Source organism: Cetorhinus maximus, chromosome 15, assembly GCF_964194155.1.
Source record: "Cetorhinus maximus chromosome 15, sCetMax3.hap1.1, whole genome shotgun sequence".
Lineage (NCBI taxonomy): Eukaryota > Metazoa > Chordata > Chondrichthyes > Lamniformes > Cetorhinidae > Cetorhinus > Cetorhinus maximus.
Window position 1 is genome coordinate 10,874,653 of NC_135893.1, and position 26,830 is coordinate 10,901,482.

A 26,830-nucleotide genomic window follows, 5' to 3' on the forward strand; every position below is an offset into this window, starting at 1 on the left:
TTTCATTCTATCAAGGCACGTGTGGGAGCTGGCGTATACCAGTTTCTCCAACGCTAAAAGATGTCACGCGCAGGAGTCTTTATCAGCCATCTTCGGACTCATGGAAGACACTCAGCCACGCTGGCGATGGATAGCCAACATAACACATTACCTCTGTCTCTCCCTCCATGGATGCTGCCTGACCTGCTGAGTATTTCCAACACTTTCTGCTTTTAGATTGGGCATACTTCCTGTCTGAGTTCAGAAAGGTTTTGCACCATGGAGACATCACAGCACCACTCCCCCAATCTTGTCACACATGGAAAAATTCCATTGCATTCAGGTTAGTCAAAAAGTAGAAAAAAATAGGACATTATGGCACAAGCAACAAGGAACCCAACGCCAAGCATCAGGTTAGAGGGAGTACAAATTATACAAGGACTTAAATTGTGGGCTGCCTTTTACATGCCCCCACCGGGTGTGTTTTTGGTGTTGGGGCGGGGGCACATAAAATAGGGCGGATGCCCAACCCTCCATCTTCCCATCCACCCCCAAGCACACCCTCATAATAATGTGGGCGGATGCCAAAATTGGCAGCCTGCCCGCCATATTTAAATAGATAATCAAGGGTCAATTAGGCTGGTTAACCAGCCAATTGACCTCGATAAGATGCTGCCCATGCCATAAACCGGTTGCCGTGAGCAGTCGGGCAGGAATGGGCAGACCGATTTTTTTTTAAAGGGCTTCAAAGGGGCTGTTCTATCATTGGGGGCTGTCCTTGGTGGATCGGATGGCGGCCCCTTCCCTAAGATAGAACCCCCTTCCCCTTTCTGCCTTCCCTCTGGCTGCCTTAAACCCACCACACCCACCCCCTCCTGAATCTGCCCAAACCCTACCTGCCGAAGGCCCCGGATTTACCTGTCTCCGGGGATCCAATGGGCTTCTCCTGCTTTCTCGTTGCACTCCTGGCAGCACCCGCTAATGCACCCTTGGCGCTGCTGGGACTGACGGAGCTGCCGGCCAATTGGATCGGCTGGCAGCTCCCGAAGGCAGGGGGTCCCACGCTGGCCCTGTGTAGCCCACCCACAGCGCTTTATGGCTATGGGGTGGTCTGGGGTGGAGCAGATTGGCTGCATGCTGACTTTGCTTCCGGGGGTGGGGTAGTGGTGGTGGAGCGGGGGGTGGGGGGGGTGCGGGCGCAATGGGGGAGTGGGGAGCGTAGGGGGATTGGAGAGGGCATGTGGGGGGGGGTGGGGGGGGGGGGGGGGGGGTCCGGTGGGAGTCAGGGGGGTAGGGGGGTTGGGATGGGGAGCAGCCGTCCACGCCTCCCATACCATGCTGCCCTGTGTTTCATCATCTTAAACGTGCTCCATTGGACTTGAACGTTTGAGAATCCTGTATGCATTACTGCAGTTACCTCGAGGAGTTTGTTGTTTCTTTACTGCTTGTTTGTTCATGTAGTTCGGCAGTGCACAGGGGATTTTACCTGCTCAGGTGAGAGCAGGCAACCCAGCTGAATTCAAGGCAGGTGTTCATTAGCATTGTGTAAATTACCCAGCAACCCCTGAGAGGGGGCTAAAAATACCCCCCTGGTAGCTGTTGACTATCTTTTCTAAAACTCTGCCCCCAACCCATCCCTTGTTATTCCAAACCAATTTTTCTGTATTTAACCCTTCAAAAGGTTACCGCAGGACTTCGAGTGTTTTTCAGTAATATTAACAATTTTGTATCGATTTTGTTGCAATAAAAAGATCCATTCCAATGCTTTAGTATCATTTGCCGCTGACCAAGCAAATGTCTGCAAGGCATGGAGTTGAGGCTTAAATAAAAACAGAAAGCGCTGGAAAAACTCGGCAGGTCTGGCAGCATCTGTGGAGAGAGAAACAGAGTTAGCGTTTCCAGTCCAGTCGTATTGAACCTGAAACGTTAACTGTTTCTCTCTCCATTGATGCTGCCAGGCCTGCTGAGTTTTTCCAACGCTTTCTGATTTTATTTCAAGTCTCTAGCATCCGCAGTGTTATGCTTTTATTCTGGAGTTAAGGTTTGTTTGACGAGGGTAAATTTATGTGCACTTGGCCTCAGGTAGACATGTTCCTGGCAGTACTCAGTGCCCAATTTGAATATGAAGAACTAACACTGGCATCTCTTGTTTTGGTGCGTGTGGAAAATACGACAGGAAGGCTAACTGCAGTATTCCTATTGTCATCCCATCACATTGCTGACTCAGCACAGACAGGGAACTGAAGCTGTGACTGTTTTCCGCATTGCTTCATATTGCTGAGTCACCAACGGACTTTTGGCTGGGCCGCTGGCTCTCCCCTGGCAGATCCCCCCATGAGGAGTCTGGAAAATCCTGACCAGAGACTGTCAGTATCAGTGTTGGATCAGGGATTCTGAAATAGCTTAACTGAAGAGTCGCTTCCCAAAAATCCAGAGTGCAAGTGAATCTAGTGATTGTATTAATATTAATTAATCCTCTAATACCAATTTGACAATAATGTGCTGAACTGATACGATGTTGACATTGATGAATTGGCAACTCTCCCACAACGTGGCTCGCGCTGATTCAGAGAATCTGTAACTCTGTCAACAAAGTGTGGCACAAAGTGTTGCAGAAAGGAAATGCAATGTCTGCAGGAGTGCACACTAGATGCAATAGTTTTAATATCTATATAATTACTAAAAATCTCGCACTTCCTGCCCATAAACCATATTTTCTGTTGTCATGCTTTTCTGTCAACATTTCCCTTTAGGTTTTGCAATGTAAACTGTCACAGTGTCCACGCTAGTTAAGTACTTCTATGGAATAAGGCTCTGACATCTCTTTCGCAAATCTGTCGCAATATTTTATATATTAAAACGTGTATTCAGTAATGCAAAGGCAAGGGTAATTTCCTAGTATATAAATACTTAGACAGTAATGAGGTATAGTTCATGTTTAGAGATCTGAATTTTTTCTCTGCACTATTAGGAAGGTTAATTTGTGTAAAAAAATTATTGGACTGAAGAACAAAGCTTAGTGGTAACATGTGAACTGGTAGGGTCTCCTTTTTAGTTTCAAATATTGCACTACGGGTGAATACATAGAATTACATAGAATGTGCAGTATAGAAAATGTTCCTCTCATCCTTCTTCATCTAACCCTATCAGCATAATCTATTCCTTCCTCCCCATGTGCTAATCTACCTTCCCCCAAAAAGCATCTCTGCTTTTCACTTAAACTACTCTGTGTGGTAGCAAGTTCCGTATTCTAACCATTCTCTGCATAAAAGAGGTTTCTCCTGAATTCGCTATTGAAGTAATGACTGTCTTATATTCGTGGCCTCTAGTTTTGGACTCCCAACAAGTGAAATCTACGTCTATGCTATCAAGCCCTTTCCTAATCTTAAACACCCTCCCAACCTTCTCTTTTCGAGGGAAAAAGCCCCAGTCTGTTCAATCTTTCCTGATATGTATAACTTCTCAGTTCTGGTATCATTCTAGTAAACAGCACGCAACAATATATCGGCTTTATTGATTAAATGTTAATTCCTTTGATCTGATACCTCCTGTACCTAGACAGCGACTGAAAAGATGTGTAAATAAACAGAAGTCATGGCTGCTTCACTGATGTCTGAGACAACTTGTAGCAGCCTAAGCGCTTGTGGCTTTTACTAGAATGTGTGATACTTCATTAACAATGCAAAGTGGAGTTGGTGGGGGGGAGGATGGAAATCTGCAGTTTTGCAGGTGTTGTGTACTATTTACACCTATTTCAAATAAGCTTGTCAAACATCATCAAGGCCCATGTAGGACGGGAACTGACCTCTTAACCTGCAGCACCTGTGCTGTCACATGCCGATAGACAATGGGGTTTGCTTTCAGTGCAGCTCAACGGACAAGGATGTCGGATGGCACTAGAGGCAGGTTGCCCACAACTTCCAACATGCCGTCAACCTTCTCGACAGGGGCAGGCAGTAGCTGAGGAATACAGGTTGCAGAACTTCACCACCTGCTTTCACATAACCTATAGCCAACAGCACAGACCCTGCAGCGTCAGTAAGGGTCACCAATGCCCTCGAGTACTATCCCTCTGACTTCTTTCATCTAGCGCAGGCAACATCTGCCGCAACATCAGCCCCCCAAGAAGCCATTAGGTGATTTTAAAATAATCTGTAGCACGAGATTTAACCAAGTTATATTGGACATTGTTAAGTCCTGAATTCAATCTTGGTTATTTGGGAATGGTTCCTCCCCAGAAATGCTTTTTGTTATTTTCCTGACATAGAGTTTTAAGTTTTAAAAAGCTTCCTCACTTAAGATGTATTAGTTGCTTTTGCTCTGAACTAATCACCTTGTATTTAATCGTCCCTTCCTGTAATCTCAGGGCCTGGTGTCATTCCACCTGCTACCCCCCCCCACCTAACCCTTGGGAGATGGAGTTTTATTCCATTAATTGCAGCTTTGCACTATCTTATTCACAGTTTGTACAGAAAAAGAACCCCCTGTACAGTGAGATGAAGGAGGACACAGTCTGGTCCATGGAGCGTTTGAATGACTATATTAATGAGAAGTATATGGAAGCAAAGCATCTCCCAAAGGACTGGGTCTTCACTGTTTTTACGGTAAGCTTGTGCTGCTTCTAATTAACAGAACGAGGCTCAGTCGGAGCCCTCTCACCACTGGAGGATTGAGATACACAGGCCTACTGATTAAAGATAGCATGATGTCCCCATGTTACCATAGCGACATTTTGATTACAGTGTATTTGCTCAGATCAACAGGCTTCTTAACAAACATGATCACAGAGTATCATATCTCAGAAACTGATTAGTATTAGAGAAAGTGTCCATAATAGAATAAGCTTAGTTCAGAACTATGTACTCTATAATGCAACAAAACCTATAGTGATCAATAGTTTCTCAAGTCTATGGATTTAAGGTAATTTGTAAAAGAAGCAATGATGACATGAGGAAAAACCTTTTCACGCAGCGAGTGGTTAGGATCTGGAATGCACTGCCTGAGATGGTGGAGGCAGGTTCAATCGAGGCATTCAAGAGAGAATTGGATTATTATCTGAAAAGGAAGAATGTGCAGGGTTACAGGGAGAAGGCGGGGGAGTGGCACTCAGTGAATTGCTCTTTCAGAGGACCAGCACGGACATGATGGGCTGAATGACATTCTGTGCTGCAACCATTCTGTGACTGAAGAAAAACTTGATGCTACAGGGTTTTAATTTATTAAAAAATCAAAATAATTGCAAGATTTTTTATCAGGTTATACTTATTTTTCTTAACCTCCCCCCTAGAAGTTCTGACCTGACCTGTCATTTGCCTCTCCTGGGCTGAAAGACTAGGGGAGTCTTCTACTAGATCCGAGGCAGCCATTTTAATTTGGCTTGGTTTGCCCTTTATCTCTTCCTACCCCTTTGGGGAAGTCCTTCTCCACCTTTCTCAGCAAAGCCCGTGCTGGGTTACAGTTCCATGGGTATCTTGCTGAACCTCCTGTACTTCTCTGGGTAGCCCTAGACAGTGAGGCTGTTAATATTCTTGGATCTGCCTGCCCATCGATATTGCCCCTGTTCCTGGAGTCTGAACAATTTAATTATTATGGATGGGTGACGAAGCCATTTTCAGCATAACTTGAGGGGGGACTTTGCTGCGGCACTATATAATGGTCCCATTTCTTCCCCATGTATTTACTTTCCCTGAAACTCATCTGTGCTATTCTACTATATGTGGAAAGTTACACTTTCTAACCACTCTCGGGGTAAAGTAATCTCTCCTGAATTCTTCATTGGAATTACCTTATATTTTGCGTCACGTTTGATACTCAATTATATGGACCAGCAAAGACCCTTGATTTTTTACCCTCTCCCTTGACCCAGGGCCAGTGAGGTCAATTGTGATACCTTAGTGTTCCCTTAGTTAACATCAGGTAACGCAGGACAGCCCAGGAATCAACCCTTTGGGTGGAACTTTACCAAATTTGCACCAAGTGCGGTAGCGGGCAGGTAAAACAATGTTTTTAGCACCGGCCGCGATGGCGGGTTTTCACACCGTATTGTCCCGATCTCACCTCATTATTTATTGGCACTCCCGGGAAACATGCCGTTTCCATGGCAGGTGGGCTCTCATTCGCCCGCCCGCCCTCACCCTGCCGCTGCATCACGCCGGACACCATGTTTAAAGTCCAGCCACAAGCACACATCTCAGTGCTTCCAGCTCACCACTGCTGCACGGAAGACATGGCCCTGAAACTGAAGAAGACTGCAGCCCCCCCAGGTTCAGCGACACGTCTCTCGAGCGACTTTTGGATGCCCTGGAGGCTGCCGGGGTGTCCTCTACCCTAGCTCTGGCCGCAGGATGGGCAGCAACAGCACCAACCTGGCTTGGGAGGTGGTGGCAGTGGTGGTCACTGCCAAAGCCCTGCAAAAGAGGACAGCCACCCACAAGGACAGCAAGAGGATGAATGATCTCCTCCATTCCGCCTGGGTAAGTCACTCATCTCATCACTCAACTCGCACACTCGCAAACCCATCGCACATCCACAGGGATCTCACTCACTGCCGGTTCAAGGGACATCACCATTCACTCTCTCACACTTACCATTATTGCCCTCATCCCATCCATGGGGCCACTCAACACCCGCATATGCCAGGCATACTTGTTATCCGGCCTGACAAGTGTCCTGCTTACACTCTCTCCATCTCTATCCATGCAGGACAAGCTGGCACACAACAAGAGAGAGAGGTCGCAGTCTGGTGGAGGAATGCCTGAAATCAAGGTCCTCACAGACTTTGAAAACAGAGTCATCCATCTGGCTGGCGGGGATCTGGACCGGTCCTGTGCTGACGGTGAGGTCGGCGCTGCTCTACCAGGTGAGGATCCAGCAGTGCAACATCCATCAGACAACCATGCCGTGAGTGATGTGTTCTCTTTCACAGTCACTGCCATGCACTAATTATCTCCCCTTGCTTTCGCAGGCACATCTGCCAGACAGACGACAGAATCCATGACCCAGGGCTTCCAATCAAGCCCCGAAGAAACCTCTGAAGAGGAATCTGGAGGCACCCTCCCTGAAGATCCATCACAGCGCTCCCCCTTACCCTCAAAAGTCGCCTCAGAGGCAGGGCTGCGCTTGTCCCTTGATTCCCCCACCCTCCTCCCGCCCCCAATCGGGCAGGGCAGCAGTTGACTCTGACCGCCACCCCCCCCGGTGCCCTGAAGCCTGCAAAGCAACAGGCGACCCTGGCGAGCTCTGCAGAACGTTGCTGTGCACCCGCCTCCAGTTCACCCAAAGTGCAGGCCGCCAAGTTCACGTCGTCTCTGTGCTGTTGTGAAAAATGTCAGCGTGCTTTCCCGCCGACGTGGACGGACGATCCAGTGGGGATGCAAGGGCATAGCGGGATGGCCGGATAATGATATGCTGATGTATTACAATGAGGTTCCTGATGACCGATGGCAGGAAACGGGGCCCGCCATCAGCGGGCTGAGCGGACAATTGCCACCTGCCTTCCTGCCGTCGTGAAACCGATCGCACCATATTGTCCGCTCATGCCCCCCGCCGCCAACGGGCAGGGAAAATTCCGCTCTTTGTCTTTGCTGTTCTGTAAAATTCAGTATAACATCCGCGCTGTGTCATTGGGGGAGTGGTACATTGTTTCTGAAAAAAGGTCAACATTTATAATCAGACCCAGTGAACAGAGGCAGCCCTCACTTAAGATGGTTTATCTCCCAAAACCTGTCGTAATAAATGTTTCTCAGGTCCTTACAGGAATTCCTATTGATTGGAAATTTTGGTTTTCTTAATTTCTGCACACACTGCTCTTTACGATCGATGAGAGTCTTCGGCCTCGCTGGGGGTGTGTGCTGTCATTTAACACAACGCTGCACATAGATTTTCCCAGTTCTGATACAGGTCACAACTTCCTCATTTTGGTTCTTTGCTTTCTTGCTGGTATTTCCTGATGCCCTGATGGTGCTCCCGATCTGACAAGACCTCTTCAAAGATGAATATCAAAGCGAAATTCAGCGGATGCTGGAGATCCGAAATAAAACTAGAAATTGTGGGGAATACTCAGCAGGTCTGGCAGCGTCTGTGAAGAGGAAAACGGAGTTCACCTTTCAGGTCATGACCTTTCATCAAAACTCATCGTTGACCTGTAACGTTAACTGTTTCTGTCTCCACAGATGCTGCCTGACCTGCCAAGTATTTCTAGCATTTTCTGTTTTCATCCCCTAAAATCCTGTATTCTGACTTTCGCTAACTATGCAACTATTCTTCTACACTCATTCACTGATTACAATGATCCAATCAACTTACCGACTATCGATCTTCTTCAATGAGATTAAACTGCTTTTACATTTTAGAGAGCATTTTGGGACCAGTCTATGTATTTCAATGTTTGTAACAAAACCAATTCTTACCTAAAGCTTGATATATCCAAACTAACAATGAATCCTGATCTGTATGTTTACTTTTTGTGATTTATGATGATTTTAAATGGTGTAATGTAAGCTTTTGCTCAATCTGCTAGCATATTGGGTGCCCTTGAGCATCACTACTATTTACAACAGGAATTTTTGTCCTCAAGTTTTGCTTGGGCAATGAAATACTGACATTGTTCAACTTATGGGTTATCAGCGGCTAGTGGGTTATAACTGGTTGGTGGGCTATCAGCGACCAATGGGTTATCACTGGCCCTGCATTTCTGAGTGTTCAGGTTCAGTTGAGTGAAGCAAAGTTAATTCGGTCTCCTCACCGGGCTCTGGTGAGGCATGAAATGATCTCCGAAAATGTGAACCCAGTGCGTTAAAAACTGAGCCATAATATAAAAATGGATTAGATTCTTTATTGCTTGACAGAGTAAAATTTGAACTGAGAGATGTGGAACTAAAAGGACAGTAAGGGGAAGGGATTGGGGGAGCAAGAGGAATGTCTGTTGCACTTGAGCATTCCCTCAAATGAAAACAAAATTATAGACTGTGTAACAAAGAATCTTGTCTGACTGCAAAGGTAATTAATAGCTTTAACGTTTTCTTGCAGAAGAGAGTGCAACAGATCATGACACAGTGCTTCATTGCCACCAAGGCCAGGCTTGGTAATAAACTGGGCTACTTTGACCTTCTGGGTTTTGACATTATGATTGATCAAAATTTCAAGGTGACTGTATTTTTAATTCTCTTCAGCTATCCATTTAGTTAAGTATAGGTGTATTTGAATTGATCCGAAGATGACTTTAATGGTACATTGGGTACAGTAGCATAATGGCTACACTACTGACTAATAATCCAGAGAATTTGAGTTCAAATCCCACCATGGCAGTTTGAGAATTTTAATTCAGTTCCTTCAAAAAAAAGCTTGCCCATGTGTCTGGGCAACATGGTTGGCTCTTAGTAATCTTCTGAAATGACCAAGTGAGCCGCTCAGCTGTATCATAAGCAAGGCAACTAGGGACGCACAATAAATCCCGGTCTTTTTAATGATGCTCAGATCCCAAGAATAAATCTTCAAACATGCTTGGTATGACCTATATATAGATTACACAAAACAAATGTGTATAATACTGCAAATTTAGTACCAATTCAGTCACAGTTTGAATAAGAGTCAAGATTAAGCTAGTTCAGTTAATAAAGACAGTCACAAATGTGGATCTGAGCCATGTGTACCAGTAAAGGCTTTGATCCCAGCTGTGCTAAGTTAGCTTATCCTAAATCAGGACTCCGCCCTTTCGGAGAAGACCCTCCAAGCTGTCCCACAACACCCTGTGGAGGATTCCCTCGGCGATCCACCAACCATCAGCTCCCAGATTCGTTCCATGTATGAGCCACAGGTTGAGCAGATAGAAGAGAATTCCATCCACAGATTTGAGTCCAGATCTCCCAGTTGAAAGGACAGTGCACGCTCAGTTCCCCATTTCTTCAGTTCAACACTGTTAGCACTTGATAATAATGCCACTCCCTTGCGCTTTCCCTGTATTCCTGCCATTTTTTTTTCCTTTTCAAGTGTGTATCCAATTCCTTTTTGGAAGTTACCACTTCCACCACCCTGGCAGGAAGTGCATCTTGATCATAACATCTCGCTGCGTAAAATATTACTCCACATCTCCCACCTGGCTTTTTTGCCAATTATCTTAAATCTTGTTATTGGCCTTCCTGCCAGTCTCTCTCTTCTGATTTTGTCGCTAAGGCATGTTGTTGGGGGAGATTTATTCTGAACCTAATTACGTTCTTCACCTAACTACCTCTGACGTATCTGGAGAAGATGAGGCAATATTATCAAGTGCCAGCAGTAAACTAAAGGTCTTGAAGGTTATGGATATACACTGAGCTGAAGTGATACACTGAGGCTCCAACATGCTATGTTGTGGGCAAGGTAAGACAAGTACTTTTCCGCATAGCAGGTTGCTTACATTGGACCTCCTAGCATTGTAAAGTGCTATGTGTTGATGAGGCCCTTCAACTATGAAGGGACAGCTGCTTTTACTTGTTCTTGCATGGTTACTACCAACTGTTTGTGTGGTAACAACGGAGCTTTGGAAGCAAGTCACCTGTTCCTTAGATGGACATAGTGCAGAGAACTAAGAAGTTTATACCAGGTGTTTTACCTGCTGTTTTGCACTGTAACCATTAGGTGACCTTGGGTAAGAATGAATTACAAATGATCTTTCAGGGAAAAGGATTCTGGAGTTAAGTACAATGAATCATAAATACTAAGTGATTCACAGTGACACAGCTTCCTCATTGAGCCCTATAATTCCTTTATTTTTAAGCTGAACGGAGGTGTAGATGCATTAAGGTAATATAATCCAATAAGCCAAGGGATCCCCTTGGAGGAGGCTTTTTCCATTGATATTGTGCCTCTAGTGTGTTTTATAGATCAGTTACAATCCCAGTTTTGGATATGCATCAGTACAAAGCCAGTAAATATAAACCAATTTTTTAAGTTGGTGATCTGACTGTGGACCACATAATAGTAACAAAGGGCCATCCCAGCACTTTCTGAAGCTTATTTTGATTTTTTAAATGTTTTCTGATAACTTTGAAATGTAGCCGTCATTTAGAGGCCAATAAACAGAATTCCATCGCCTCTTGGCAGCGATTGACAATTAAAGGATCTAACAGTATAACTGTAGACTGCCGGTCTCAACTCATTCCATGGAGATTTGTAAATATACGATATAACTAATTCCTTCGATTATATACCACAGCCAACATTCTGGCTGTATGCTTTTTATGCTTTTTAAAAATGATTTCCACCTGCTGTGTCTCACCTTTGTCACAAATCAAGACAGATAAAAAACCCGCTCCCTCTTGTTCTCAATACCCTCCGAGACCTCTGTGCATTCCCAATTGTTAACGCTCCATCATTGCTGGCAGTGCCAACTAACTCTGGAATCCCCTCTCCATCTCTCTACCTCTCTCTCCTCCTTTAAGATGCTCTTCAAGACCTACTTTTTTGGCCAAGCTTTTGGTCACCTGTCCTAATATCACCTTATGTGGCTCAGTGTCAAATTTCTTTCGATGAAGCTCCTGTGAAGCACTTTGGGACATTTTCATAGATTAAAGGCATTACATAAATACTAGTCGTTGTTAGTGATTTTTTTCCCCCACTTTTAAATGGGGAATGCTTCAAGCTACATTTAATTTATTCCCTGCAAAGGACTTGCCAAAATTGGGATCTGCCAAAATTGGTGTCTCGCAGGTGACCACCTTTCTTCAGCGCCCACTTTTTACTGCACTGCCCCGCTATTCCATTTAAATTGGAGAAAAAAAATAAACCCTTTTCACAAATTCCTCGGCATTCTATGGTGGAGAGTGCCATTACTTCACTGGTCAATCACTAAAGACAAATGTGGGTGATTGGGTGAGGTGGTAGGAGATAGGAAGGGGGACTGTGCAATAGAGTGAGGGAGTGAGTGATTCAGTGGGGAGAGTGGAAGATTGGGTGTTGGGAGCGGGTGATGAGGTGGGGGGTGGGGGGAGTGCTGGAGACATACTCTACATCAAAGCATTGCACGTGATCCGATAAATATACAGGTGTCAAGCATCTTTCATGGTTCCAACAAGTTTCCAACAGTGTTCACTGTAAAAAGGTTACAGTCTCTACAACCTTCTTACAGTGACTTGAAAGTATTCAACACTTCTACTGCGTTTCTATGCATGACTTTAATGGAGCTTTACAGTTCAAATATTTTAATCTGAGGAATATTGCTACTTATTCTTGAAGAGAGTACAATATGTTACACATACATAATAAATAAATGTCACTTAGACCAGTGAACCTCCTGTTGTGTTCAGGAGCTCATGGTGTGTAATGCACAATATATTATTCTGCTACTAAGGAATAGCTCTGTGTAACCTGTCAAACCCCATTAAGGTCACAAGACCTTCCTGAGGCCAGTTAAAGAGCAATTGCTCCAGATGTCAAGTAAAGGTCAGAAGAACGGAACATGTGAACAAGAGGAAATGTATCTTTGAAAAAAACTTAATACCACTGTCATTGTGAAACTTTAATAGGATTTTATCACCATTTCAAAAAAAAGTGTTTATACTTCATAAACCCCAGCTTCTCATCAGCTTTATCTTTCTGTCAGTTTGTTGCATCATACTCTTGGCCATGTGTCATAATAAGTAATCCAATGTAACTGAACCAAAGCTGCATGGTTGCAGTGGTCTTGAAATGGCCTTGTTTAATGTACCTCTGTGGTTTACCTGCTGTGGTATATCAGCCATCAGGCTTTTATTGAAGGATTTCTTTTGAAAAGAAAATAATGAGACGATAGTTTGCGTTAGTCACAGTGATTTTCTTTTTGGTAGCTTCTAAATGCGTTGCCTAGCAGTCCCCAGACCAATCAAACACATGCAGATGGCAGCGTGTAACACAGCACTGACCCAGCCAGGATTTATTTGGATTGCATTAATGTATGCACAACACTGCACAATGCATACTCTTGTCATGTAATTGAATGGGAATAAAGGGAATGGCAATGAATTAGAAATGGAGCCCTCTCGTGTTTCAGTAAATTGCTGCTTGTGGTACTGGTATGTAAGCCCTGCGCAGTGAGTAATCCCAGAGTACAATGAAGGATCTGATACCTGTTCGTTGAAACATCCTTTCTGATTAATTAAAGGACTTTGTTCCTTCGTTTGCTTTTCGACAGTGCCAGTTTTGAAATGAGGGGCTGAGATTATTCCAATGTTTGATTAATAATTTGTTTGCCTCGTCATTAGGCAGAGGGGTGGGGTGAGGGGTTGTTGGGAGTGGAAAGGACAAAAGTATTGGCGTCCATTTTTACATGACAATTGAAAGAGACAATTGATAGGGCTGGGCTGGGTTAGGGCAGTGCTTAATATACCTGAAAGGCAGATAACACACACAGCTGAGTAGACCAGGAGTTAACTGATAGTCTTTCACACAAGTTCACAATGCCTGGCCAGACATTCTACCAGTGTGTGGCTTCTGTAAAACCATATCATGAATTTTAATGTTTAACTGATAAAGCCCAACCAAATACCCATAAAGGAAGTTGCAATTCTAAGGTAGTTGTTTTTTTTAAAAAAAGATTTGGAATATTTTTGAATTACACAGCGGTAGCTACAGCATGTGAGGGAAAATAAACCCATGTAAAAAAAAACAAATAAAAGCTAAACAGAGATCAGTGTCATACTACATACATCAGGAGACCTGATCTATTCTTTGCTGTCTTTCTTGGTTATATTTTGTTCGCATTACGATCCGCAGAAATTTGCATCTCTTAAACTCTAAGTGAGGATTGTGTGAGGACAGCCAGAGGTGGAGATCCATGGTGATCAACCACCTGGGAAGAAGGTGAGACCAACAAACGAACAAAATGCCAAATATACTTTATTGATAAAGAACCATCACCTAACTAATGGGATACCCAGGACCTCAATATAATACAATTGCCAGTCAGCTTTCCTCCGAGAACCTGCAGCGTTTTCAGTCTTCAGTGAAGCACTGCCTGATCATGGCTTCTTGATTTACCTGGTCATATCTCTTACTGTTTTGGCCTGCTGTCCTGCACTGTGGGCCCTAACTGGCACCTTATACATGAGTCTGGCTTTTGTTTTAAATGTTGTCCTCTGTTGGGTGTATAGGGATTAATATAGGTCCTGGTGATGTCCTGTGTGGTTTTAGATGCCTTCTAAAGGCACATTAGAACCACTGAGATCCACTAGAAATGATGCTGATGCATCAGATCACCAGTAATGGGTTTTAGGATAATCTCAGCCCTGGACTGTGAAATCATATAGGTACATAATACAATGGTTGAAGGTCTGTAGGTGACTGCAATACCTTTATAGGTAAACCCAGCGAATGTAACAGTTTATGGTGCCTATGAAAATCCTGTATTGCTGAAAGAAGACATTTTGTCAAAGCTTTTCATCTTGCACTCATCAGGACAATCACAAGAATAACAATGTCAGGGGAAGCAACAACTTTATACTGTATGAGAAGAGACTGCTGATTAGTTGGCAAGGGGACTCTGATTGGTAGAGGCGTTGCCATGGAGAATGTACCAGTTAATGGTGACTGACAGTTAGCTGTCAAGCATTGTTTGAAATTAAACCAGGCAGCTTGACTCTTGATTGTTCAAGGCATTGCCCTGAGGAACAAACCAGTGAATGGCTATTACTTATTTTGTTATCTGAAATTCAAGTGAAAGGCCATTGAAGCATGCACATAAATTCTGGGCCTTTCCCACTTCATGTAATGAAGTGTCACTGATACATGGTCCTAAATGCCTTCATTATGGCTACAAAGCAGTCTTTACAGGTGGATGATATAGGAAGATGCCTTGTGTAGCCCTAGCTGCCTTCTAAAGATGATTAGATCTTTAGGTACCTTCTTTATTTTTTTTATTCATTCATTCCTTGGATATGGGCATTGCTGGCTAGGCCAGCATTTATTGCGCATCCCTAATTGCCCTTGAAAAGGTGGTGGTAAGCTGCCTTCTTGCACCGCTGCAGTCCATGTGGTGTAGGTACACCCACAGCGCTGTTAGGGGGGCAGTTCCAGGATTTTGACCCAGCAACAGTGAAAGAACAGTGACATATTTCCAAGTCAAACTGTAGTGGCCTGGAGGGGAACTTCCAGGTGGTGGTGTTCTCATGTGTCTGCTGCCCTTGTCTTTCTAGATGTAAGCAGTCGTGGGTTTGGAAGATGCTGTCTAAGGAGCCTTGGTTAGTTCCTGCAGTGCATCTTGTAGATGGTACACACTGCTGCTACTGTGTGTTGGTGCTGGAGAGAGTGAATGTTTGTGGATGGGGTGCCATCAAGTGGACTGCTTTGTCCTGGACGGTGTCAAGCTTCTTGAGTGTTGTTGGAGCTGCACTCATCCAGGCAAGTGGAGAGTATTCCATAATACTCCTGACTTGTGCCTTGTAGATGGTGGACAGGCTTTGGGGAGTCAGGATGTGAGTTACTCGCTGCAGGATTCATAACCTTTGATCTGCTCTTGTAGCCACAGTATTTATATGGCTAGTCCAGTTCAGTTTCTGGTCAATGGTAACCCCCAGGATGGGTGATTCAGCAATGGTAAAGCCATTGAATGTCAAGGGGTGAGAGTTAAATTCTCTCTTGTTGGAGATTATCACTGCCTGGCACTTGTGTGGCACGAATGTTACTTGCCACTTGTCAGCCCAAGCCTGGATATTGTCCAGGTCTTGCTGCATTTGGGCATGGACTGCTTCAATATCTGAGGAGTCGCGAATGGTGCTGAACACTGTGCAATCATCAGCGAACATCCCCACTTCTGACCTTATGATGGAGGGAAGGTCATTGATGAAGGTGCTGAAGGTGGTTGGGTCGAGGACACTACCCTGAGGTGTCAGCCGTAGCTCAGTCGATACCACTCTCACCTCTGATGCAGAAGGCTTTGGGCTCAAGTCCCACTCCAGAAACTTGAGCACATAATCCAGGCTGACACCTCAGTGCAGTGCTGACGGAAGCTTGCACTGTTGGAGATGCAGCCTTTCAGCAGTTAAACAGAGGCCCGTCTGCCCTCTCAAGTTGATCCAAAATATCCCATGGCACCATTGGAAGACGATCAAGTTAATTCTCCCTAGTGTCCTGGCCAACATTTACCCCTCAACCAACATCACTCCAATAGATTATCTGCTCATCATTCCTTTGCTTTTATAAGAGCTTGCTGTGTGCAAATTGGCTGCTGTGTTTTCTATATTATAACAGTGACCTCATTGGCTTTCTGACATCCTGAGGTTGTGGGAGGTGCTATATGACTGCAAGTCAATCTTTTTCATTAATGTCTTGCCATTCCCCAATAGTAGTACTACATGGTTAAAGTTGTAATGAACCTTCAGGCAGCTGGCTGCCTAACCTTGGATATATTTCTTATTTTGGAATTCAGTACATCATGATATAGAATTGCGAACTAATTGATGAGAGAGAGAGAGATAGGTGAAATTAGTTTTGAGCATTGATAGGATTTGTCCTCAATGGCCACCAAACTAGGTTCCGGGGAAAGGCCAGTCAGTTCTTTTGTGGGAATGTTGTTCCTGTCACCATGGTGTTTAAATCCACGTATAACAAGTAGAGTCCAAATCTTCCATGTGCTATTGTATCTGTAATGTTTGGATTAATAAACCTGGAGACCATGACAATCTGTAGACTTATATAATATTTAGCAAATTCTTGAGATCTGGTGATCATTTACTTGTAGAAATGGTTTTGAAAATCCCAGTAAATATTTTTATTTACTGTTGGAAACCATTTGAAACCAAGTGACTTGCTTTTTTATTTTTGCTTTCAATCTTGTGGCATAATGCTCAAGACAATGCACTCAAACCTTAATGAGGATAAGCGACCGTGACTCTTCTGCCTTGTTGTTCCTAAATTCCAGCCTCAGAAGGCACCTTCCTTCTGCACCACAGCATAAAACAACAACAGCAAGTGGCATTAAGAGTCTTGGGATGTTTTACTACCCTAAAGGCGGCATACAAATGCAAGTTGATGTTATTGCATTTATGCAGATCTTTTAATGTGGCAAAAATCTCAGAGGTATTTTGATGGGTGGGGGGGTGGTGATGCGGGAGGAGATTAAATAAACCATGAGGAATCGATAAGGGAATGGACACAGAAACATGGCGGGAGGAAAAGTTTACTCAAACAGATGGATTTAGCATGAAGCTTTCCACAGAGAGTACTTGTGGTATCAGTCGTAGTACCACCATCAGTGAAGATACCACATCAATAACTTGCAACTCTTTGCAGTTATATAATGTCTTTTTTCTGTTCCTTGAGCTTTGAAAGCCATATCTGAGGAGCTTTTTCTTATATAAAAGCAAAATGCTGCAGATGCTGGAAATCTGAAACCAAAGCAAAAATTTTCTTATATTTGCCCTCAGGATGTGGGGAATGGAGCAAGGCTAACTACATTGCTCATTCCAAATTTCCCCGTAAAAGTGATATCACAGAATCACAGAATTTTAACGGCACAGAAGAAGGCCATTTGGCCCATTGTATCTGCACCGGCTCTCCAAAATGAGCTTTATGACCTAATGCCACTGCCCTGCCTTTTCCCCATACCCCTGTACATAGTTTCTATTCAAATAATCATCTAATTCCCTCACGAATGCCTCGATTGAACCTGCCTCCACCACACTTCCAGGCAGTGCATTCCAGACCCGAACCACTCGTTGTGTGAAAAGGTTTTTTTCTCACGTCACATTTGCATCTTCTTCGACAGCTGCTCTCGCACTGATGCCGCTCCCACGATAACGTTTGATAGGGATCCTTGCAACAATGAAGGTCACTGCCATGTGTCCCAATCTGACTGATGTGTGGTTTAGAGGTAAAATTTGCAGTTGATGATATTCCAATGAGGTGCTGGGTTGGATCTGATTAAATTCATCTCACTAAGTGCAGCAATCAGAAGGAGAGAGGACAGGTTTCCCTTTGGTTGGCGCCAGGTGAGGAGGTGGGGGGGGGGTGGGGTGGGGGGTCGAATGGCTCCTCTCTTTTCCTTCTCCTCATTTGACTGCAGGAGGTTCTTTTTTTTGCTTTGAAAAGGATACACTTGCTAATTTGGTGAATATTTAACTGTTTACACGCTGTGACTATAGAAGGACCAACTGGACAGGTTTTCTTGAGTTTAACATAGGAGGGGAGGTGGTGGTGGCATAGTGGTATTGGTACTCCAGAGACCCAGGGTAATGACCTGGGGACCCGGTTCAAATCCCACCACGGCAGCTGGTGGGATCTGCTAGATTAAAAGTCTGATTGCCGATTGCAATCTGGTTCACTGGAAATCTGCTGTCCTATCTGATAAACTCCAGACTCACAGCAATGTGGTTGACTCTTAAAATGCTGTTGGGCAATAAATGCTGGCCTAGCCAGTGACGCCCACATCCCATGAACGAAAAAATACAAAGAAAGAAGTAATTAAACTGAGCTAAGTAAAGTAATAAGTACGTTTAGCCCACACACACACAGAGTGGGGAAGGATAGGCTGAATATACAGTCTGTCGTTTGGTGACTTGGTTGCATTCAGGCTACATTTGGTGACTTTCCTTTGGTGTTCCCGATGCTTCCGATTTAAAGAGGTAGACGGCTGAATTGGCTGTTCCTCTGGAGACAGTAATGCTGGGTTGAATTCTTTTTAAAAAATCTCTTAAAGCGCGGGATGGCTAGTCAGCAGAGCTCAAAACTTGCCAGGTGGGTTGGGAAAGATAGTGGCAGGAAGGACCCCACTTGGGTCTTCTCTCTCTGAGTCTCAGTAGCGTGTCCCCAGTTTGGCAGAGAAAACGTGCTTAAAACATACAAAGGCTCAGCTTGTCATGTAACTTTCCCCCTCCAAATGTCCAGGAGACCCAAATAATGTCATTGTCCTTGTATTCCAGGGGTAGTTTGATTAGATCATGTCTGGGAAGCTCTCTTAGCCAGGGTCCCATTGTCCAAGTGATTAGGCTTAATGGTTCGTCTCCAACAGTTGAATACCTCTGACGATTGCCTTAATGCCTTGCTAATGGGACAGGAGACGTGGACAGCTACCACCACCCGGTGGCACTCACAGCAAGGAGGAGCTGCTGGCCTCTGATTGGCCGGCAGCTCTAAGGGGGGCAGGATACCTGCTCATGGGGTCCTTGATCCTGGGGAGGGCCCACTGCTGACCACTCATGTGTCTCACCGACACTTAATCTAGCAGGTCTTGCTGAAGGAGGTGACGCAGGACTCTCACCAACTCTCCAGCCAGTGGATGAGACCTCCATTGCCTGGATTGCATTCTGTCCCTTATTCTAGTAATTCCACTGGTGATCCAAAATCTTGCCGGAGAGGAAAAGCAAGCAAAAAAAAAAACACCAAGGAGACGATGCTGACCCTTCATCCATATTGGGAGTGCAAATCCTTCTTGAAAACTATAGGTGTATTGTCACCGCCGCACACAGGCATTCTGCCATAGTCCCACCTCCATCTTATTCTCTTGGTCTTGAATCTGAAAAAATCAACTCACCACAGATTGGAATTTTACAAAACATGAAAGAGTAAAGAAAGATCACAGAGAGGAGCAAAAGGCAAGAAAGTGGATAAGAGAGATGAGATTAAGAATGTTTTGGCAGTCCCGTGATCGATGCAGTTTACCACTTTCAACAAACTTTAAAAAAAGCTGGCATAACACCACAAAAGCTCAAAAGCATTCATGAATATCGGTCGTTCACATTGGATTGATTGCATCTGGTCTTGGGACTAGCCAAACTTTTTACCCGATATTCCTCTGGTCTGTTTCTTTTAAGTGATACATTAATCCATTGGTAGTTCCTAGCCTACGTTGCTCTTTTGAGCTGGTCAAAGTGTTTGGGCCTCAGTTCAACTACTTTATGGGAAAATTGTGGGTGGTTGATTTTCCGTGTGTGCAAGGCAGCTTGGCCATATTCCTGGAGGGTTCAGCATGTGACCTCCTACCTCCAGTCACCCCGCCCAGGAACCCTGTGCTTTCCTGGGGTTTATCAGGACTCTTTGGACAAAGTGGGGATGTTGCAGAAGGACAGTTTCCCTTCTGCAACCAGTCACAGGGTTTACAGTATAGAAACTGACCAATTTAAAAGCATCACACGTATAAACAAAAATTGAATTCATTGCCACTGTGATTTGCACCCACCCAGCGGAGACTTGCACAGTAACCATTTAGTGAATGTTACAGCATCGAGGTTTTAGTCCAAGGACAGCTGCCAGGAAATGCATATGGGAATCTAATGCTCATCACAAATATAGCGTGTGCCATCACATGTCTTCATTTTAGGCCTCACCGAAATAGGTTACTTCACATAATCGCCAAAAGTGAGCTAGGGGGGTCTGAAGTAGAAATAGGAAGCAGGCAGGAGTGGTGCATGGTCTGCTCAGCTTCACTGGCAGCAGGGCAGGCCAAGAATAAATTCAGCCCCAGCGGAAATGGCAAATCTCAATAGCCATCAGAGCATTTTAAAACTGCCTCATGCTCATACATGAGCAGTAATTTAAAAAGGGAATACCTCATTCTAAAATTCTCATGCTTGTTTTCAAATCCCTCAATGGCCTCACTCTCCCCTATCTCTGTGGTCTCCTCCAGCCTTTGAGATCTCTGCTCTCATCCAACTCTGGCCTCTTGCGCATCCCCAACTTTCATTGTTCCACCATTGTCGCATGTCTTCAGCTACCTGGGCCCCCAGCTGTGGGTATTCCCTCCCCTTTGACCTCTTCGCCTCTCTTTCCTCCTTTAAGACACACCTTAAAACCTGCTTCTTTGACCAAGCTTTCGGAGGCTTGACCAGATGTCTTCTTATTTGGCTCCGTGTTAAAATGTTATTTCTTAATGGCCTTCTGAAGCACCTTGGGATGTTTTACCCCGTTAAAGCTGCTATATAAATGCAAGTTGTTGCTGGCTGGATCTGAATCAACTGCCTTGACCTTGAACCCATATTGCTTGGTTCTTCCGAGCAGGTTCCAGGCCTACTTTTCAATCCATTTGATTGGTTGATTTTGACAATCTGGTTCTTGTGAAACAGTAACAAGCTGACAACACGAGTTTTGACCCTGTCAGCTTTAAACCGCTGACAGTTAGCGACGAGGTCTCTTTTAGCTGATTTTATCTTTTTCAGCAAAGAGATGCATGCAACTGATAGCTAAAAATCTCGCCCTGAGGAGCTGCTCACCATTGACTGCGCTGATGCTGGAATTGTGTGCTCGGTATAGAGGTGCATGAAGGAGGACAATGTGTTTGCCCGTCCAGGCCTGGGATAGGAGGCGGAGGAAGGAATTTTAAATTTGCTGATTCTCAGGCGCACGGTACACATTGCAGTTACTTGCTGCCATCTGGTGGACCTTCAAAGCATTAGCTACTCTGAAAGATTTGTAAGCCACTCGAGACAAAATAAATCATCATTGCCTATTCTGACGAACAGAAATTTAGCTTCCCTCCTATCTCTACCCTGTGTTAAATTCAAGGTGAATGTGCCAACAGCTAAACTGCCTCTTCTAATGTGGGATGTTTTAATTGCCAAATACAGGGAATCAAAATTACCATTCACACAAAAAAAAACCCTTCAGAGTGACCCAAGACACTATATTATATATGTTAAGTTTGATTTTCTAAATCATAGTTAGAGTCAGAAGTGAGTTCCAAGATTGCCTGATGGTAATATTGTGGCGTGATATAAAGGCGGGAGAGGGTGATATTCTTGTGGTCCCAAACATTCCAGCTTCCTGGGAGAATGGCCCAGAGGGATATTTGCAGGTCACTAATTGCTAAATATCCCCACCATTCCCAGCTCAACCAAACATTGCCAGGCGATTAATGACTTTACCAGATCAGTCAAAGGAGGAAAACAGCACCCTACATTGTCTGGGGCTTTTGATGTAGTAAAATGTCCCAAGCTGCTTCACAGGAGTTAAATGTTAGGGAAAACCAGGATTAGAATTTTCTTTTTTATTCTTTTGTGAGACATGGGCATCTGGCAAGGCCTGAATTTGCTGTCCAACCCTAATTGCCCTTGAGCTGAAAGTCTTGCTAGGGCCATTTCAGGGGGCAGCTAAGAGTCAACCACGTTGTTGTGGGTCTGGAGTCACATGTAGGCCAGACCGGGTAAGGACAGCAGATTTCCTTCCCTAAAGGACATTAGTGTTCCAGATGTGTCTTTAAGACGATCGATGCTAGTTTCACAGTTACCATTACTGAGACTAGCTTTATATTCCAGATTTTTTATTAATTGACTTTAAATTCCACCAGCTGCCATGGTGGGGTTTGAACCTGTGTTCCCAGAGTGTTAGCCTGGGCCTCTGGATCTAATGACATTACTACTACACCACCATCTGCCCTAATTGACGCATTGCTTAACTGGGAGTTACCGTAATTCAGCGGGTGCAGGGGTGAACAAAGCTTTACATGAGTTCTGATATGGGCAGCACAGTTTTGGAGGATTGAGCTGAAGTTTACAGATAGAAGCAATCACCGTCCCCCAAGAATCTACTGCACTCGACACGTCTGCCACTTACAATAGCCTCCCAGCACCCTGTGCTTTAATGGTTGATCATCAATTCCTGGATCCCCCTGGCCTGCACCTGAAAATTTATCTTCACTTTCTTTACAACGAAAAATATCACATCGAATATCATTGTTACATTCATCTGGCATCATACTCTTTAGTCTGAATGCAGATACCTGAGTTTTACCACATGTCATAGCGGCAAAAGGTAATTCTCACTGACTGCGTTCTTTTTCAAACAAAAGAGTCCCCAACATCAGAGAGAGAGAACTGTGTGGGTGGCGGCCCCTCTGACCTACCCCAGTGGCTTAGCAAATACCAGGGAGAGAAACCATGAAGGGTGTCAGGAATGGAGAAGTAACAGGGAAAGTTGTATTTCTGGGTTTATGATGAGCATCTATTTCTCTTCCTTCTCATACAATTTACCCAGCATCAGCAAACCGTGTTGTGAAACCTCATGGCACTTGTACCGAAGTTACATGTGAAGTCAAGTGATGATTGTGACCTCTCTTCCTCGAGATGTTGCTGTGGAAGAGCCAGGAATTGTGGCTTTGCAGACATCATGACTCAGCCCGTACTTCCCAAGCAGCACTTCAGAAATACCCACTCCGACAAAGCTAGAGAATGAGCCAGAGGGAAGTACACTTGGCTACAGAGTATGAATGAGCAAGAGGAACTGCTGGTGGCACAGGAGGAGAAAGACCTTTCAGGACAAAGGGTCAGATTGCCTGGTCTCTCTGCTGAAGAATCTGGAGATCAGGACCTTATAGGTCCAAAGCTTAATGCTTGCAGAACATTAACGCAGGCACTGGGGACTATACCAGACGGTATGCTGCTGATAGCTGGTCAGGAATAGGAATTGAGAAAAAGCCACCTGAATGAATCGAGTACCAATGACTCTTGCAGCATGTCAACCTTGGCTTGATGATACCACTCTAGCTTTCGAGTCAGATGGGTCACAGGTTGAAGTTGTAATCCAGAGATTTGAGCACATAATCTGGGCAGGTGCTTCACTGCAGTGCTGAGGGAGTGCTGGACGTTCAGAGATGCTGACTTTCAGAAGAGATATTAAATCGAGGCCTCGTCTGCCCTCTCATGTAAAAATTGAAGAAGTTTTGCTGGAGTCCTGGGATAAAAATGTATCCCTTGACCAAAATTAGTAATGTTGATTTACTGGTCATTTTCCTCATGGCTGTTTATGGGAGCTTGCTGTGTGCAAATTGACTGTCACATCTTTCTACATTACCACACTTCAAAAGTGATTATTTGGTTGAGAATCGCTTTGGAATATTCTGAGTTTGCAAAAGATTCCAAATGGATCAAAGTTCTTTCTTTCACTAATGGAGAGTTCTGTGCACCCTCTCTCTGATTCCTTTAATATTTGTGGGGTCCTTCCTCACTTGTAGTGTTTTGTTACTGAGAAAGCACAATAGATGGTGAAGGCTCACGGTGTGGGACGATACCAGGACTGAATGAAAGAGAAGGCAAGATATATCTCAAAATAATGAATGATTGAAAGTTCCACACAATGAAGGTAAAAATGAGCAAGAAGCAATGGAGAGATAGGAAAAAGGACCTGGCCAATATTTCAACATCTCTGAGAGACATAGCATTATCTATGAGAGACTGCACGGGTGCAAGCAACCCAGGATGAACCTTGCATGATACTTAAAGGGGTGTTCAACACCCATTTTGCCCTGCTGACTGATTATATATAGCAAGATTATCTATCGATATGCTTTACTTTTCAAAACACTTGTGCCATTTAGCACAGAAGGACAGTCTTTGATGCCCACTTTGCCAATGGTCAATCCTTATGGGCAGTATTTTAGCCTCAGCATGGGGGCGGGAATGGAAGCAGGAGGGTGTGTAATTTCCCGGTTTGCCAGCACCATCCTACCCCCAAGTTAATTTCCTGGAGGCCGGATCAGGGGTGGAAAGGCTACCTGTCCACGAGTGGCGACTAGCATGTTAGATAGTTCTAAGACCAATTACCATAGGCCGACTGGAATTTTTAGGATGCCTTTGAGGCTCCTCCCCCACGATTGGGCCACAGTTGTGGCTGTAGGCTGCTCCACAATGGTGGTCTGGCAGGTGTAGCCATTTTTTTATTTCAAATTCTTTACAGTTGTTAAGAGGGCACCTCAAGATGAAAGCTCCCTGTCTCCTCCCTTACCTGCAACCAGGCTGCAGCTCCTTCAGTGCTGGAGGGCCTCCTACCGGCCTGCAACTATTGAGAGCCCCCTCCCTGTCCTTACTTGGACAATGAACCTGTTCTCCGGCCAATAGTTTGTCCAATCTAGTTGAAACCCACGTTGGGTGACTACGTCTGACATGGTATAGGGTCGGGACCACATTTGACCCCAACGTCAGGGTCCTGACAAAATCCTGTCCAATGTGAGACTATGGCTTCACAATCATTGACAACTAAGCCAGTGCTTTCCTTATCGGATGTGTATACATTCCAGTAGGGTCAAGTGGATAATGATCAGGGGCAGGCGTTGGGAATCTGAATGAATTTTCCTTGAACAGCTGAAGGTATTGTGGTTGATTTACCCCCTACTATTGCCACCTGTTTCCCTTCCTGCCCAAACCCAACTGAGACCAGGTAATTCTGCACCAATGTTCCCTCTAAGTTTTCTTTGTACTCTCTGGCTATAAACTCCTCTGAGCATGACTATGTTTGTACACGGTTAGTTTACTTTTTAAAAGTCATGACTTACATTAAGGTGGAAATTTCTCCTGATGATTGATGAAAATGTGAACAGCCTTACTCCAATGCGCGGTACATTCCACGTTGCTGCGCGTCCCCGCACGCATTTACCTTAGCGGGAACGATGCTTTGCACTCTGAATCTTCTGGTTTGAAAGGCTCAGTTATTTTTTTCTTTATTCTTTGATGTGGGATGTGGGCGTCGCTGGCAAGGTCAGCATTGGTTGCCCACCCCCAATTGCGCCTGAACTGAGTGGCTTGCTTAGCCATTTCAGAGGGGCATTTAAGAGTCAACTTCATTGCTGTGGGTCTGGAGTCACATGTGGGCCAGACCAGGTAAGGATGGCAGATTTCCTTCCCCAAAGGACATTAGTGAACCAGATGGGTTTTTACAACAATCGATGCTATTTTCATGGTCACCATTACTGAGACTAGTTTTCAATTCCAGATTTTATTAATTGAATTTAAAGTCCACCAGCTACTGTAGTGGGATTTGAACTCATGTCCCCAGTGCATTAGTCTGGGACTCTGGATTACTAATTAAGTGACATTGCTACTGCACAACACCTCCCCTAGTAGTTATATACCTAAACCATTGGACGAGCCTCCCAAAAATATTTCTATGGTCTGAATCAGTACAAAAAATGCATCCAAAGGGTTAACATGCTCTGTTTGATTGCTTTGTAGGTCTGGTTGCTCGAGATAAACTCAAACCCATCCTTACTGATGAATTGTGAGATTCTCAAATCAGTCATTCCTAAAGTAACAAATGAAGCCCTTGGTAAGATAGTAATTTCTATCTTTATTTAGAGTTACAGAAGGATATTTGTACAAATTGATGACACCTCATTAAAATAAATATTTCTTCATGAATAATGGAATAGCTGTAATCAACAGAATCTTTTTCTCTACTTCTGCTATTAGGCTTGGTATTTGAGATCTTCACAAAATGTTGTCGAGGAACGGTCGCCATGCCATTTGAGACTCAGAAAGAATTTGTCCTACTTTATAATGGTTCCCCAAAAGAACCATTTGAGAAGAGATTTAAGGCAAGACTAGAATACAGGATATCAGAGAGAGCAACCATTCTTAAACGCCCTCAAAAGGCTGAGAACAGGCCCCAGGTAAACGCTGTGACGAGTTTAGAATTTATACCCACAGTGGATTCTGCTCCAACTCAAACTAAAACGCCTCAGAAGTTTACTCCACTGCTCTGTCAAAGGCCGCTCCCAGAAATTTCACTGGTACAACACCTGAGCTCCAGCAAGGCTAAAATTAAAAACAATCTGCAGGCAAGCAATCATTCAGCCGGAGTCTCTTCAGAGGAACAGAGTCAAACCAAACACGGCACAGATTCAGGTCTCTCCAAAGAAAGGATCACGGCTGCACAGTTAATATCCAAAAATCATTCTGCCAGCAATCAGCTGTGCAAAAGCTTGGAGAACAATTTGCTGACATTTAATTCTTCCTTTCACTCCTTGATCATCACCAGGACTCCACTGATGTCCAAGAAAGCCATTCCAAAACTATCTGAGATGAAGATTGGCTCCAAAGAGATCAACACCTGACATAACTTAGTCAATAGTGGCAGGAATGCCTATTTTTTATAGTCATCCCAGTATTGAAAGTAAACTTTATTCATGGAAAACCAATCATGC

General features: G+C 44.4%; 1 protein-coding gene across 1 annotated transcript in view; it reads left to right on the forward strand.

Annotated features, from left to right (window-relative positions):
* Nucleotides 1-26,740, forward strand: part of LOC144691133 (protein polyglycylase TTLL10-like) — a 123,896-nt gene extending 97,156 nt beyond the window's left edge. The window contains exons 9-12 of the mRNA XM_078559200.1: nt 4,443-4,583; nt 9,007-9,123; nt 25,860-25,953; nt 26,097-26,740. Coding sequence (XP_078415326.1) covers nt 4,443-4,583; nt 9,007-9,123; nt 25,860-25,953; nt 26,097-26,740 — 996 coding nt within the window. The remainder of the gene's footprint in view (nt 1-4,442; nt 4,584-9,006; nt 9,124-25,859; nt 25,954-26,096) is intronic.
* Nucleotides 26,741-26,830: the final 90 nt, after the last annotated feature.